Below are 17,490 nucleotides of genomic sequence, written 5' to 3'. Positions count from 1 at the left end.
CTTCAGTGTAGTGTCAAATATACAGATTTATCAAGAAAAGGCTGGGGGATGTGTGGCTTTCTCAGTCTATCTGATGAAAGATTCATTTGATTTGCTTCTTATCGCCAGTGCCTGTTCTTATTTGTATGTAAAAATGGAAGCATAGTTATTTTTCGTGTAGACCCCTAAACGGGCAGTTGGCAGAGGGTAATCTGGCAGCGTAAGGGTTAATCTTCCATAGCACTCATGCAGTCATCTGTGAAGTAGCCTGTTCCTGAGGAAAGTTTTAGAGGAGTTATGAATCCAGCTACTTGTTCCCATTGCGTACCGCAGAAGCACCAGCCCACGACCATTAATGCTTGGAAAGAAAAATAAGATTATGCCTTAGAATCATAGTGACAAATTCCAAGCATGGCTGGGATTCTTCAATTCACATTTGTTCAGATCAGTAGCTGTATTAATCATTTACCTCTTCTATCTCCAACATCTAAATGCATTTTGATTTGCTTTTTTTCAGATGCTATGTTTTCTCATGTCTTGAAAAGTCAGATATTTAGCAGCACTTATTTGTGCTCTTCAGGTTGCATTATAGTTACTAGTTTTTTTTTTTTTTTTTTCCTTTTTTTTCCTTATTTATTTTTTGTTTTGGGTTTTTCCTTTTAATTTTCTATTTTATTTATTTTCTACAGTAAAATGTTTAGTGTATGTGCTCAGTGCAGATTTGAAATGCATGTAAAGCTTCTTGCTCAGCCTCAGGAGTGTTCACATGCCGTGTGAACAGTCCTGCAGAGAGCTGGAAGAGTTAACTGTCTAGAGAGTCCAGTCAGCAGAGTTTTCGGCACAGTCTGAAGCGGATGCTGTCATAACCACTTGTATCCATGGCACATTAAGCAATGCAGTGAACCTGGTGAGTGAACTTCCTGCCGTCCTTGCTGGACAGCTGTGACTCAGCCACACAATAAAATTGCCAAATATAAAACTCATTTCTTGTTTTCTCTCCATCTGCAAAGTATGTAAAATTGTTCAGAGATGCAGAATAACAGATTTGCCCATAGAGTGTAGGTTTTCAGCACGGTGTTCCAAGGCAGCCTAATAAATGGGCACGGGCCACCTAATTCTATCTTGTAGGATCACCCTGCTCTATGAATCAAGCCTTTCAGATAATTTGACCTTGAGTAGAGGTGCTAGAAGTTGTGGATTTGCGGTCGCTGTTTGAGGAGCAATGGACACATACCACGTGGCTTTTAAGGAGAAGCCGGACAAGATGTCTACTGTGTAAAGCATGGGGTAGAGAGTAAAGAGAATCTGGTCACATATCTTGTTTGAAATATATTTTCGGCTGCTTTTAAAGGGTCACTTTCTACCTTCTGGTGTTTGTTAAATGGACTAGCGGATTCTGCTAACTTTAGCTTATCACAGCCCTTGATGCTGCTGCTTGCTCATCTCATTACACTCCTCGGGGGAATAAGGTTAAGGACACGCTGTTGGTAACTAGAGCATTTTCAGGGCTTTAGTTTAGCAGATGGGATGCTTGGCTATATCCATACATCTGTCTGCCTGCTGTGGCAGCTGATGCTACTGCTGCATTTTCAGTGTTCCTTTGTTCTCTCCCACCTAACGAATGATTGCTGTGTGCAAGTGGAGTTTAAACTTTTCAGCTTTGCATTTTGTTTTGCTATTAAAGAATTATAAAGCACTGCCACTTTTATTAATGTCTTTATTTTTTTTTTTTCTTCTTCCTCCAGGAGCAGTTGCCAGACTGTCTGACACTGAAGGGTCCGAAAGAATTAAGACAATATGGAATGACATGTAAGAGATTAGCTAAGGATTAACAGCTCTGAGGACAAACACCTCACTCGTGAGGTGAAGCACAATCTTGCGCTTGTGGCTCTAAAGAGCACTGTGCAAAAACAAGATGGCGGACCCTGGCATGATGAGTTTGTTTGGGGAAGATGGAAATATGTTCAGCGAAGGCCTGGAGGCCCTTGGGGAATGTGGTTATCCAGAAAGCCCTGTTAATTCTATGGCACAACAAATGCCTATGGATCAGGGTTTTGGTTCATTGCAGTCTCCTCTTCATCATAACCCCAGCAGTCAAAACCAAGCAAAGCTGACCCACTTTGATCACTATAACCAATACGAGCCTCAGAAAATGCACATGATGGACCAGCCTAATAGAATGATGGCTAACACTCCTGGTAATGGTATTGCCTCTCCACATTCACAGTATCACAGTACGCCTGTTTCTCAGGTGCCCCATGGTGGTGGCCAAATGGGCGTCTATTCTGGTATGCAAAATGACAGGCATGGGCCGCCGTTTGTGGATAGTGGTTCTATGTGGGGACCTAGGGCAGTGCAAGTGCCCGATCAGATAAGGCCACAATACCAGCAGCAACCGTCCCAGCAGCAACCACCGACACCTTCGGGTCCTCAAGGTCCCTCTCATCCTCAACATGTTCAACAAATGGGCAATTACATGGTTCGGGGAGATTTTTCAATGCAGCAACATGGTCCACTACAGTCACAAAGAATGAACCAGTTTTCACAAGGACAAGATGGTCTCAACCAAGGAAATCCCTATCTTGGTGGTGCAGGGCCTGGGCACATGTCTCACGTCCCACAACAAAATCCAAATATGGGGCCTTCACTGCGTCATTCAGTCCAGCAATTTCATCATCATCCCCCCACCACTCTGCATGGAGAATCTGTTGCTCACAGTCCTAGATTTTCTCCCAATCCTCCTCAGCAGGGTGCAGTTAGGCCACAGTCCCTTAATTATAACTCTAGAAACCAGACTGTACCTTCACCTACGCTAAACAACTCAGGGCAGTATTCCCGTTATCCTTATAGTAACCTTAATCAGGGATTAGTTAATAATACAGGGATGAATCAGAACTTAGGCCTTACAAACAGCACTCCAATGACTCCGTCTGTACCTAGATACCCAAATGCTGTGGGGTTTACATCAAATAATAGTCAAGGACTGATGCACCAGCAACCCATTCATCCTAGCGGCTCACTTAACCAAATGAACACACAAACTATGCATCCTTCACAGCCTCAGGGAACCTATGCTTCTCCACCTCCCATGTCGCCCTTGAAAGCAATGAGCAATCCAGCAGGCACCCCTCCTCCACAAGTTAGGCCTGGCAGTGCAGGGATTCCTATGGATGTTGGAAGTTACCCAAATATGCCCCATCCTCCAACTCACCAGCCCCCTGGCAACATGGGCATGGGACAAAGAACCATTGGTCCCAGGAATATGCCGCAGGGCCAGACCTTCATGGGTATGTCCTCAACACCAAGGGAGATGGGTGGGCATATGAGACCAAATGGCTGTCCAGGAGTTAGCCATGCAGATCCACAGGCAATACAAGAACGGATGATGTCTGGCCAGCAGCATCCCAGTCATCAGTCTTTTCAGCAGCAAATGGCAAACTGTCAGCCTCATCCAGCTATGCACCATCAGTCTTCACCATCTTCACATTCTCATCATCAACCATGGACTTCGCTTCACCAGTCACCTCAGAATACCCCTCAGAAAGTGCCTGTTCATCAGGTAAGAGTATACTAAAACTGAGCACCAAGTTCATATCTACTTTGTGTATATACCTGTGTTTCAGACATATCGGTTTTATTTTTCTTTTCTCTTGACACTGTGTGTAGCTTTCACACAAGCCCAGCTTGTGAACTTCCTGCTCTGTCTACATTATTCTGATTTTTAAGTGTAAACATAAAAGGTATGGAACAACAGGAAGTTGTATCAGTATTGTTTTGGTATTCTGATTTTTTTAAGTGTAGTCATAAAGGTATGTAACAGGAAGTTGTATCAGTATTGTTTTGGTTATGAAACTTCTGCTGTTTTTATTCTAAGAACCCTTTTAAGATCAAGAACTTGGCAAAGTGGCAGCTTATTGAAGGTGGGATCATACACTTTTTTTTTTTTTTTTTGGCAGTATACAATAAGTATGTATTCAGTTTAATTCCTGGCTTTTCCCAAGATTGTTTAAAGGATTACCTCTTTAAAACACAAGTCTCTCTTTAAAACACAAGTCTAACTGGTCCACTCCCACCATTAAACTTTCCTGCGACAAAGATAAGGTGGAGCAACTTCATCAAAGACCACATGGTGGTAAAGTGTATCTAAATCCAGAAGCAAATTTTTATATATTGCAGTTTACCAGTTCTTAGATGTGGCTGCATTAGTGTGTGTTGTTTTTTTTCTTAGGCTTCGTGCACACTGGGCGTTTACACAGCTAACGTTACCAGCGTTATTGAAAAGTCATGTTAAAAACATGAGTTTTTAGTATTTTGCCGCGTTTTTTCGCGTTTGCAACTTTTTAGAGTGTTGCGCTCTGTGTGCAAGGACACATAGGATAACATTTCGGGGAGTTTACTGGCTGTAGAAAAAAATGTCAAAAGCCAAAAAAAGCAGCTGTAAAAACGTCAAGTGTGTATGAGGACTTAAAGTGGTTGTAAACCCCCATACATACCCAGTGAAGTGACTGGCCAGATGATACAGAGATTAAACAAATCCTCCTACATCAGTTGTACCTGTTTACCTACAGTCTTTTCTATGTCTATTAAAATTCCTACAGTCTTTTCTAAGTCTATTCAAATTCCAGAATGTATAACTCTTATCTGAGCTATCAGAAAAAAGGGGGCGGAAAGCTGAAATTACACACTGCAGAGCTCAGTGAGGCGAGCTCTGAGAGCTGATTGGAAGAAAGAGACACACACCCTCCTTTCACAGAAACAGAGTTGAGGCTGTCAATCTGTTGGAGGTTCTTCCCCGGTCACCATTTTTCTTTTGGTGTCAGGAAAACTTGTCAGAAGTTACTCATACTGATAGCAGAGGAACGAAGCAGCAGACAGAAATGACACTTGATACTCTCAATTGAGACAAGTACACACTATAGAGAGATATGCTTTGTTCACATTTCATGTCTGAGGTTATCAACCACTTTAATTTTCACTTGGAGTTCTGCCGGTAACACACTTCCTATCCTAGGGTGACACTCAGTGTACTGTATCTCTTGAAGAAACAGCACTGTCATCCTAGGATGGGATTATAGAACACCTCAACCTCTTCTCTTCAGGATTAAACAGGTTTTTTGCACTTTTCAAGCAACTATAATATGCTGTAAATTGCTTATTTAACAGTGCAAAATAGAACAAAAATGAGAAGTTCATTGTTAGGGTTTACATAACACATTCTTGAACTGAGTTATAAATAGAGGGCTCATCTACTACCCTCAAAGGCTTACATCTATAAAAGAAATAAGAGGGTAACCATTTCTGATCATCTGAAAAATGCTAATGCTTCAATTACTGTCTTTTATGGCAATCTTTAATTTCAATAATTTGAATCACAAAAAGGCAGATCAAGAGTTCTGCATTTTTTGTTTTGGGTCAGTAACACAAACTATTGAAGCAATAGGATCAACATGAGAACAGGCAGCTAGCATTTTAAACAGGTAGTCGACAATAGAAGCTTTTATCATGAAAGGTGTCTGCCTACAATTACAGTTAATGCCTGGTGCACACTATGAATTTTTTATGTTGGGCCCAGTGGGATGAACGAAAAAATAAAACTGAGTTGCTCGCGAGGAGGTCAGTATACTTAAGTATGCAATGTTAGTACAGCGATCTCCCGGCTGAACTATTGTTTTGACTGGGGGACCGCAAACCCCCTTCCCGCCAGAACATACCACTGGTCAGTACTCACAGCCATTGGCTGAGGGCACTGTTGATTGGATGACGATCAGCAAATTTTTTTTTTTGTTTTTACTAGCATGTCCATTCTACATTAGCTGGACAGGCTGCTCTACACATGGACCGATTTTTGTCTGCCGGTGTCTGTTGAACTGGCCGATATTGAGCCTGTGTGTTCCAGGCTTTAAGATCATATCTTCCATTAGAGGCTAATGAGCCCCTATTAGTTCTTTTGGGAAACAACAGTTTATTAACATTCAGTTTACTTCTGTGTTGATATCCTGGCATGGTCCAGAGACAATGGTCTTACATGGTGGTGGTGTTAGTTTTGCTATATATTGGTAAGTAGTAATCCTGTGCAGGTATCAGAACTGTAATGCTGTTGCTCTGAACCGAGTAATAGGTGTAGTTTGCTGCAAATAGTTAGGAGTGATCGTTAATATGATGTAGTAGCCAATTACAGACCAATTTTAATTAAACTACATATGAAACTTCTAAAATGTAATACTTGGATATTGTGGGTAATATCTGTGCTTTTAGCACCTTGGTGCTGCATAGGTTTCATTTCTGTTTTGTAACAAGTGCAATGTGAATGCCGAAAGAGTGTCAGTGCCGGAACCAAGCTGAAATGCAGTAAATATATACATTATTTTATAGCTTAGCCAGTTCACTTTATTTTTAGTCAAGCTTCCCTTTCTAGATATCATGGGATAAGGCCCCAGGAAATTCCAGTCATATTTATGTGACTGCATGAAAGCTCAATTCAAGCCCATTTGCCTCTGTGTTTTTTACAAATTGTTTTACAGTGGTCATTTTATGACCTTTGTTTATCCTTTGTAGAAATATGCTATCTGGGGGTTTATTTGACTTTGTTGCTGTGAATTGCATTTTTTTGGAATAGTTGAAAAAATGCATTACTATATGAATCTTGACTCATAATAATCTGTACACACCATGTTCAGTCAGCTCCTGTATTAAAATATACAATATGTATGTGCGTACAACTTAGTATGTACTTTGCCTTAAAACCACTCTAGGCAAAACCTCCTAGCTTCTTCCCAGCATCAGTGATCATTCCAACATGCAGGGCAAAGTGACCCATTGAGCAAAAAAGGTAGCCCATACATTGATCTTTAAAAAAAAAACAAAAAAAAAAAACATCCAGTTCCCCTATTCACACATTTTGAGGAGGATGGGGGATCTTCAGGCTGTGGTATTGACAGCAGGGAGCCTTCTGCGCCATAACAATATAGTGTTCACTGTTGCCAGCTATAGCTGGCAGTACTGATCGTTTGGGTAAAACCTGACAGGATGGTTTTACACCAGTCGATCGATAGAAAACCTGCCCATACATGGATCAAAATTTGTCCAGCCCCTGGTGAACTGGACAAATTTTGATCAATGTATAGCTGGCTTAAGAAATAAGCTCTTTCTGACCTTCCTCTGGTCTCCATTTCAGGGAAGATCCACCAGGATTTTGGGGATAATCGGACTGTTCAGCTTTAATGTGGTGGGGTGGGAATCACAAATGTTGTGGTTGCTTGTGTGTTATAATCCTTCAGTCATTGGATGAGGACAAGGAGGGGGCTACTGCTGAAGAGAAAAAAAAAATGCTTGAAGCTAGCCACACACGCTTTGATTTCTACTGGATGCAGTCACTGTTTGGGCAACAATTTTCCACCTAGCTGCTTCAATATTGAACTGGAATTTTTGTCATGTTGAGTGGTGCAGGCAGGGCTACCTATGTCTCTAATTATTTTAAATCTATTGCTGTTTTTTTTTACTTTTAATTGACAATTGACTTAGTCTGCAATTAAAAATTAGTTTGCCTGGAGTTGCAAAAAACTGCCCATGAGTAAAAAAATAAGACTGCTCATTCTTGATTACCCTCAGAAAATTGTCGCTTGCTTGCCATTGTGGCTTTCTAGCTGCAGTACTTTGTTAGAGACTTGAAACGAGGATGCATGTTGGGACAATCGGTTATCTTGTTCCTTATCTGCATATTTGTTTCAAATTCTTAGCTCAAACTATTGAAGCCTTAGGGCCACCCGAATAGCAAGGCTATTTTTCTTTCATGATGGGTTCCATGGTGTCGGTAAACTCGCGTTTAGGAGCTTTTTTTTTTTTTTTTGGCCAAAGCCCCTGAACTCACCTCAATGAAAGCCTATATGTCAATGTACACATAGGATTTTACCATAGTTTAGGAGCAGTAGCTTTTAGGGGCAGTTAAACACTCTTCTGAACGCAGAATAATCATATTTAGGAGAGGACCGTTTTGATCAAAAAATGCTAACACTAGCCGTGTTTAGCGCTGGGGCGTTTATCCATGTCATTGGAAAATACTCTGGGCAATCAAATGAATAAGCGCGGTACTGTGTTTTTGCTGTGTTAAGCATTTTTCTGCTGCCAGGAGAGTTTAACAACTAGGTGAGCTCATGTGTACATGAGGCCATAGTTGTGTCAAATATGAGTGGGTAACCCATGGATGGCTTCTTAGGACCCCTGCACACTGGGCTTATAAAAATGCCAGTTCCCTTGGCAGAAAATGCTTGTGTAGAGCATTTTTGTACAGGAGTTTAGGAGAGTTTATGAGCATTCAGCATTTTTCTTCTGCCAGAAAACTGCTCTCCGACACAAACCACAAGGGTTTTTCTCTGCCTAGAAACTCTGAACTTCAAAATATGCCTCTGAAATTTACTAATGTGCATTGTCACATAGGATATCTTTGAGCTGCTTCCACAGGCAAACCTCTAAACTCGTGTAGAAGTGCATCATAGACCCTTACTGCTTTTTAACCTAAACGGAGCAGGTGTAAGATTCATTTTACCTACAGGTGAGCTTTATTATAAGCTTACCTGTAGGTATAAATAAACTTAGAGTTTACTACCACTTTAAGGTGCAGTTTATTAGGCTATATCATACCACACATTTTAAATGCTGCCTCCCCTTTGCTCTGCAATGCCCTGCATTCATTTTAGCATGAACCACATTATAAATATATTTCCTTATTTTTATATGAAGTCACGTGATATCGGCACTCTGTTCCCTGTGTGTAAACCATGGCTGGGAACTCTTTCCCCCCCCCACAATGCTTAGAGCAGTGTACACCAGTGAGTAATGTCATGGCTCTAGAATTCAGCTCTTTACATTACACAGAGGGGCCTGATCTCTGCGCTCATGTGACTGCATATAAAAACTAATAAAAGTTTTTATATTGTGATTTATACCAAAATATGAAGGGCAATTGGGGCGGCAGAATGAATTGGGTGTTGTATGGTGTAGCCTAAACTACTTTATCTTTGTAAAAAAACACATTCTTGCCTTGGAAATTTTATACTGTAAACCTCATTTAAAAAAAAAAAAATAAACCCTGTATTTGAGGGTCAGGAACTAGGACCATTTTTGTGCTTAAGGCCCCTTCTTCTGGAATGGTTTAGGGTTGTGGTGTGTTTTTTTTTTTTTTGTTTTGCATCTGTTTACTGGGGATGGTAGATTTTAAGTGATCAATGCCAGTTGGCATTTGATAAATTTTTTTTTTTGACGGTTAAGTATTTTCTATCCATTGGGCCACTTTTTACCTGTGGCTAGATTTTAGCAATCAACCAGCTGGTTGCTGCATTACGTCTTGCAACCCTGGCACCCTATACCTAAGGCCATCCATGACAACAATTGAAAAGTTATTAGTTAGGTTGCATATATTACAATGTTTCCCTCTGCTCAGTAGCATGTTCATTTCTCAGGCGTCTCAAGGAAGCACTGGAATGAATGAGTATTTGTTTTTCCTAGAATACAAATTGCTACTTGACACTAAAACTTTTTTTTTTTCATTCCCTGTAACTTGCTCAGCACAGTGTTCCCAGTGATGAGGAGTTGGATTGAGCTAGTGCAGAGTAAATATGCGTCGATATTTTTTTTTCCTGTTTGTTGGTAATGGTTAGAAGGGAATTGCTCAAGGTGGTTTTTAAGATACAAGGTGTTCTTGTGATGTAAGGACCATTTCTCTTGCGTTCCATTAAACTGGAGCTTGTGGAGCAGAGCTGGGAGATTTGCCCAGACTTCTGAGAGGAGAGAGGGGGCTACGTTTTCTTTTTATATCTCTTAAACAGATGCTCTGACATCTGTTTTATGTCTAGCACTTGATCACTGTATATTTCAGCAGCAAAATCTCTATGGAAAAAAGCATCATTCACTGGAGCACAAATCTGCTTTGCTGCAGCCCACCATGTAGGAGGGACTGAAAGCCCACTTGTTGTAAAGGACCTCCTCAAAGTGGCTTGGGGGCAGCCATATTATCTGTTGCAGGACCTGTACTACCCGTGGCATTCTAGTTCATTCTCAAATACTGCATTGGTGGATTGAAGGATTGCATACTTTATGTCAACAATGCAATTCTTTTTCCTAAGGACCAAAATTCAGGTCGTTCACTGGCAGCGTGCAGTGGCTGGTTGCTTTCATGTTCTGCGAAAGGGATGGAGCTTTCATTATGCATCCCAGATTAGAATGCATCTCACTCCAGGCTGCTTTCTAGTGGTGATATACACAGAGATGCTGGAAATGAATGTTTGCACTTTGTTAATAAATAACTTGCCATGATTGGTGACATTACTTGCGTAGATACAAAGTGAAGACATTTGTTAACCTGTTAGTTACACTTCTAGATATAGATGGATATTTTTATGTATCTGTATTATATATTTTACTTTGGAACCTGAAAAAAATTAGTGATTGGATATAATAAAACCTCACTGACTTCAAGTCTAGCATGGTTTATTATTCTAGTGGAGATATATATTTTACTGTATATGGCTCTCCAGCTTTATTTCTCTTTTATAATGTGTCAAGGCATAATAAAAAAGTACATATCTCTAAGCAAATATATCTGTGTTATCTCTTTTAATACCCTGCTGGTTCAGAAAAATAACTGTTGAGGTGCCAGAAATATAGTGTAGTCCTACCTTTCTCTTTGACTTGATAATACTGAATTTGAAAGCACGTGGTGTCAACCCTGCCTACATTATTTCCAATGGATTACAAAGAACACTGACTTCTCCATCTCCCCCCTCTTCCTCCATAAGCCCTCTTTAAACACAGGAAGGTAGCAGCTCCTAACATTTCTGGCAGAATCAACAGGTATGCTTCGCACTCATCAAAGAGATATAACAAAACACTTTGGTATATCTAACAGACCATACAGAAGCAAATAAGAGAATATCATTTTTGGGCTTTGCAGTTTAAGGCAGCTTTTTGTCAGTTGGTTTAAGTGGCACTGGCATTTTTTTTTCATGTTTTTTTTCTTCTGGGGGAGGACCTATTATTACTGCCTCCCTACTCCACACAACACAGCATAAAGTACTTCTCTGATGGTGCCAATTCTACCGCGGTGTATGGAACCTCCGACAGTGATTGTAGAAACTTGGAGAGAATGAGCAGGGCTTTCCTTTCCCTCTTGGGAAGAGCAGGTGTGCTTCCTGGAGGAATGTTGGTGCCTAGGCATTTATTTTCCCCACTATCAACTATTGTTGACCTGATTGAAGGGTCATTGACACCTATGCACCTTAGGCCATCTATCACAGTGGTCCTAAAACTGCGGCCTGGGGGCCAGATACGGCACTTTGCTGGCTTTATCCAGCCCTTAAGGCACTATTCCTCCCACTGACATTTAACATGGGGCATAATTCCTGCCACTGACACAAACGGTGGGGCACAGTTCCTCTCTGACACCAATGATGGGACACATTGTTCCTCTCATTGACACCCATGATAGAGCATTGGTCAATCCCACCGGTGCCAGGACATTTCTGCTGCCACTGGCTATAGTATGGCCCTTTTTTTTAAAGTTTGAAGGACAATAAACTGGCCATTTTTTGTTTAGAAAGTTTGGAGACCCCTGATCTAGCACACCCTAAACTGTACCAAAGCACATGGAACATTTAAAGAGTTTTATTTAATTCTTGCTGCATCTCAAGTTTTCTAGGGAATATTCTATAAGGATAGATAGTACTAGATGTAGGACATTCTAATGCAGCCTTTCTTAGCCTGTGTAATACAGAGGAACCCTTGAAATACTTTTCAGGCCTCAACACACCCCTGCTAATTTATATCTACAGCTCACAATACATTAGTGTGAATAGTAATGTTAAAGCATAAGGAATGTGGTGTACTTTTGTGAGTTTTTTTTTGGCCAGTGTAAAGTGAGCATTTACATTGATGGTTAGTGGTGGTCAGTGAAGGGCCCTAGTACACTTATGGTCAGTAGGAAGAATGCTGCTTATAATTGGTCAGTGGGAAGAATGACCCTGTTTATAGATACCTGAAAGGTCTTCGGTGTCACTAGACAGCTTATCTGAATGGCATAAATTGCTGAAGGAACACTGGAGTTTCATGGAACCCTGGTTGAGAGAGGGTGTTTTAATGCATGGACCTGCACACAATTACACCATGATTATGAAAAGTGCATGCTCGCTAACACCTCTAAGCTAGATAACTAAATGGCAGGATGGATTGCATTGCAATTGTTTTACTATAAGCCCCAGGTGACTTGTTTTAGCTTAAATACAGTAATAAACTTTTATTATATTTCTAACAGTTTGAGATGAGAAAATGGCTATACATTTTATCTAGATTAGAAATACATTTTTTATAATATACAAGTGAGAGCTTTATACAGAGGTATTGGGTGTAGTGCATGGTATGGGCCCACTTGTAGTACACTTGTATGTTCAGTTCTCCAGCTCCATGCCTGCAGTAAATACCACACTTTTTACATGCCTATTAAAGTCTATGAGGAATCTCCAACGCTCAGTCGATGGAAGGTTGTGCTTAGAAGTCATGGGAAAATAAGTAAGAAGCTTTATTGGAGCATGGTCTCAATTCTGTAAAATGTTATCTTTAAATATACTGTATTATTGAATATTGCTGTCCCTCTCTGCCAATCCTTTCATTGGCTTCCACTAACCCAATGTATAAAATTTAAAATACTAACCACAGCTACATTGCCAGCCACATCCGCAGATATCGCCTAAAACTCCCACTCCGCTCCTCCCAAGATATCTTCCTCTCTAGCTCCCTCATCACCTCTTCCCACACTCGCCTCCAGGACTTCTGCAGAGCCTCTCCCATCCTCTGGAACTCCCTACAACAGTATGTCTGGTCAGCCCCAACCCTGTCTGCCTTTAGGCGATCTTTGAAAACTCACTTATTCAGGGAAGCCTACCCCACCTCCACCTAAAAATTGTACTTAAATCACCTCCACCAGATCATCCCCCGCAGTTATCACCTTTTTTATCACCTCCCCCTTCCTTTAGATTGTAAGCTCCACGAGCAGGGCCTTCCTATTCCTTCTGTACTGAAATGTATTGTGATTGTACTGTCTCCCTTATATTGTAAAGGGCTATGCAAACTGTTGGCGCTATATAAATCCTGTATAATAATATTTAAAAACTTGGTAAAGCCTATGTGAGATAACAGAACATTGAGCACATTAGGAAGAATAAATATGTTGCACAGACTGCATATCCCCATCCATTCACATTCTGCATCATTGTAGTTAAAGGAAATCTATGACCTCAGCATAAACTTTTATTTTATAAAATCAGTGTTGTAATAGCAATACAAACTATAGTTATTTTGACAATCCAAAATAAGCTTACTGAAAAATCTCCTTTTCGTGTTGGATGTTTTGTCTGTCTGCTGGCCATCTTTCCACATATTCCTGGATTCCCTGCGTGCTTTATCCTCTGTTCTGCTGCTTACTTTCAATTTCTAACAACTACATTTCCCATGGTAATTTGCTGCCTGCAAGCAGTGACTCCTGTACTGATTCCACCTCCTGAAATTCCTCCTCTCAGCACCGCTGTAGTTCAGAAGGCAGGCTCTGTTAATTGTGTGACACAACAGCGCTTACTCATAGTGACTACATGACAATGAATTCAAGCATATGTGTGGTGATCTTCACAGACCAAGTTTACAAACTTCAAGATTATTTAGATTAATAGAAGTAGGCCAGAAATAGTTTAAATACAATGTGGAAATGAATATATAATTTTATATTTTGGCCATAGATATGCTTTAAAGTGATAGATATAGATATATCTTATCAGCATAAATGAGTGCATCCCTTTTGAAAAGTACAATTTTTAATCAATATCTCAATGAACACAAGAACAATTTCCAAAATGTTGACAAAACTGAGTTTATAGAACATTTGTTTAGCTCATTACATGAAAATAAGATTGATAACATAACTTAGATTACAAAATATTCAGTTTTACTCAAATCTAGTATTTTTTATGACCTCCATGATTTGTAAGGACAGCACCAAGTCATCTAGGCATGGAATGAACAAGTTGGCGACATTGCAACATCTATCTTTTTCCATTCTTCACGAACGACCTCTTTAGAGCCTGGATGCTGGATGGAGAGTGATGCTCAACTTGTCTTGTCAGAATTCCCCATAGGTGTTCAATTGGGTTCAGTTTAGGAAACATACTGTACTTTGGCCACTGAATCACTTTCACCCTGTTCTTCATCAGAAATGCAACACCCTGTTCTTCATCAGATGTGTGTTTTGGATCTTTCTCATGTTGGAAAAGTGCATCTTCTCTTTCAATATAGAGCTGTACATCTGTAAATTCATGATACCATCAATGAAATGAAGATCCCCGACACCAGCAGAACTCATGCAGCCCCACAGAAGGACACTGCCACCACCATGTTTCACTGTAGGAACCATGTATTTTTTTTTTTTTTGTACTCCTCACCTTTTGCGCCTCCATACAGTTTTGAAGCCATCAGTTTCAAAAACATTTATCTTGGTCTCATCACTTCAGAGTACAGAGTCCCAGTAGTTTTCTGTTTTTTCAGCATGGGCACTGGCTAATTCTAGGCAGGCTTTTTTTGTGCATGGGCTTTAGGAGAGGCTTCCTTTGTCAACGACACCCATGTCTGCTATTCCTGCAGTGTACGCCATATTGTGTCACAGGAACCAATCGCCCCAGTTTGGCTTTCTGCTTCTTTAGCTAACTGCAGTGAACTTGGATGGTGATTTTCTTCAACCCTTCTCAGAAGACTCTCCTGTTGAGGTGTTAACTTCCATGGATGGCCTAGAAGTCTCTGTGAGATGGTAGCAGTTCCATCTTTGTTACATTTTTGTATCTCCTTTTGCTACAATATTCTTTTATAATCAACTGTCTGCTGGACACCTGTTTAACGAATAATTAGACGCGCCTGTAGTTGAATTCTTGTAAATTAGGATGTTATTGTCTAAGATTTAGCTTTTCTCCTAAGAATTTCATTTCTGGGATTATTTTGTCGTATAGGGTCCATAGAAAATGTTGATTCTGAAAGGAAAGGTTTTCTGACAAATTTGTTGGGGTTTACTCATTTATGCTGAGCGAGCAGTGTGTGCAAAAAAAAGAAAACATTTGTGTGTGTGTGTGTGTGTGTATATTATACTGTGGTGTTTTTTTTTTCTCTTTTAATGTAAAAAGAGAGGAAATACTTGCCTGCTCTGTGCAACAATATTGCCGAGAGGTTTTCTGTTAAATTGCTCTTCACCAAGTGCCCCCTAACAAGTTGGGTGCTAAGGAGGCACCTGTGCATGCTTCCAATTTAGGCTGTGTGCATCGATAGACACACAGTGCCACAAAGCCACGCCCCCACTCCCTCTTCACAAGAGACCTATGGCTTTGCTGTTCTCTGCTTCTCCTGTGGAGGAGCAGTGCTGAAATTAGAGATGGAACTGCAGCAGTGAGGCGAGCCAGGTAAGTGTTTAGGGATGAAGGTGTCACTCCACTTCCTCAAACTAAACCTTTCCAAAACCGAGCTCCTAGTTTTCCCCCCAGCTCGCACCCCACCCCCTCCTGACTTCTCCATCATGTCCAGCAATGCCACAATCAGTCCCACCCCGCAGGCCAGAGTACTAGGTGTCATCCTAGACTCCAACCTGTCTTTCCAATCACTGACAAACTCATGTAGACTCCACCTCCGCAACATCTCTAAAATTTGTCCGTTCCTAACCCCGGAAACTACAAAGCAACTCATTCACTCCCTTATCATATCACGACTTGACTACTGCAACTCCCTCCTCACCGGCTTACCTCACCACAGGCTATGCCCGCTTCAGTCTATCCGGAATACTGCGGCCAGACTCATCCACCTTACTAACTGCTCCATATCCGCCACCCCCCTCTGCCAATCCCTCCACCGGCTTCCGATTGCCCAACGGATCAAATTCAAAATGCTAACCTTGACGTACAAAGCTGTTCATAACACTGCCCCAAACTACCTCACCGACCTGATATCCAAATACCACCCTAAACGTACTCTCCGCTCCTCACAAGACCTCCTACTCTCTAGTTCCCTGGTCTCCTCCTCCTATGCCCGTCTCCAGGATTTCTCCAGGGCTTCCCACATCCTCTGGAACTCCCTACCCCAATCCATTAGACTATCACCTACCCTCCTCTCCTTTAGACGCACCCTGAAGACCCATCTCTTCAGGAAAGCCTACCCCGCCCTAATTGCCGATCTCCTCCACTCTTCCTACCACTCCATCTCCCACAGCTATCTCCTCCTGTGCCACTATCCCCTCCCTCCTAGATTGTAAGCTCCAAGGAGCAGGGCCCTTGAACCCATCGTGTATTGTTACTGTACTGTCTCGTGTACTGTTTCCCATTGTAGTGTACAGCGCTGAGCAAACCGTTGGTGCTATATAAATACTGTATAATAATAATAAAGGTGAATAGGACAGGTAGTGGGTTGCTTGTTCATACCTTAATACACTGAATGCATTGAGGTATAAAAACCCTTTTAGTCTTTAGAATGACTTTAACGCAGTAGTAAACGCCACTTTTTGACTTGTACCTACAACTAAGTCTATATTAGGGCTTACCTGTAGATACAGTGAATGTTTTCTAAACTTGCGGTGTTTAGGAGATATTCATGCTGGAAGCAGCTGATGACATCACCGGCGCATGCGCACTTCTTTTTGAATTGACAGCACACTGAGTGTGCCTTCTCTTCAGAGCGTTGTGCTGCAACAGCATGCAAATTCATGGGAGTAACGTCACCGCAGCTTGGCAATTCAAACAGCCAGACAGTGTGAAGATGCAAGCGCAGGCAGTAGTGTGTGGTGTGTACTAGCACATTATAGCTTAAACTGCCTTTCAGGAGTTTACTACTACTTTAAGTCTGACCTGACTAATGAAAGTTATTTTTTTTTTCTTTCGTGAAAATTGTTCTATGGCACTATAGGCTTTCTTGAAGTTGAGATGCAGATAATCTTTCATCTTTTCACCTTAACTTGTGAAGAATAACATTTCTTGCTTTTGTTTTTACTTAAGAATATGAAATTCAATGTCTTTTTGCCATCTTTTCTTCCTTGTGTAGTATGCAGATTGTGCAAGGTTTGGATGCTTGTCTTTTGTATGTGAATTAAAGTAAATAAAATCTGTAGCATCCTGTTTCCAGCATTTCTAGGCTCGCTGCATCTTTCCCTTGCTCATTTCTTTTACATAGCGCTGTCTGGTTATAGAAGGAACTGTTTGCCCTTGAGCTAGAAGACCTTCTCCGGATGATTCCTCCATCTCAGGTACTCTCAGTTGACTGAGTGAGAGTAATTGGTGCCATTCATTATCTGCTCACCAGGCCGGTTATAGCCAGTTCTCCGTATTAGCATAACAATGCGAGTCAACAGCATTCTGATTTGGTGGGTGCCAAAGTCACCTGACCTGTTACTAGAGGTTAAAGTGTTAAATGAAGGTAGTGCAGGGGGGTGGAGACCACCCTTTCACTGCTGGG

General features: G+C 41.1%; 1 protein-coding gene across 1 annotated transcript in view; it reads left to right on the top strand.

Moving 5' to 3' along the window:
- Nucleotides 1–602: 602 nt before the first annotated feature.
- The window catches only part of LOC149440067 (ATP-dependent chromatin remodeler CHD7-like), a 156,812-nt gene continuing 139,924 nt past the window's right edge, over nucleotides 603–17,490 (top strand). Inside the window, exons 1-2 of the mRNA XM_089658980.1 lie at nucleotides 603–886; nucleotides 1,725–3,538. Coding sequence (XP_089515106.1) covers nucleotides 1,895–3,538 — 1,644 coding nt within the window. The 5' untranslated portion in view covers nucleotides 603–886; nucleotides 1,725–1,894. The remainder of the gene's footprint in view (nucleotides 887–1,724; nucleotides 3,539–17,490) is intronic.

This window comes from Staurois parvus, unplaced genomic scaffold, assembly GCF_062004578.1.
Source record: "Staurois parvus isolate SC_StPar_1 unplaced genomic scaffold, SC_StPar_1.0 ptg001119l, whole genome shotgun sequence".
In the NCBI taxonomy this organism is placed as follows: Eukaryota; Metazoa; Chordata; class Amphibia; order Anura; family Ranidae; genus Staurois; species Staurois parvus.
Note: the sequence above shows the minus strand (reverse complement) of the source record. Positions and strands in the feature narration are given on the sequence as shown.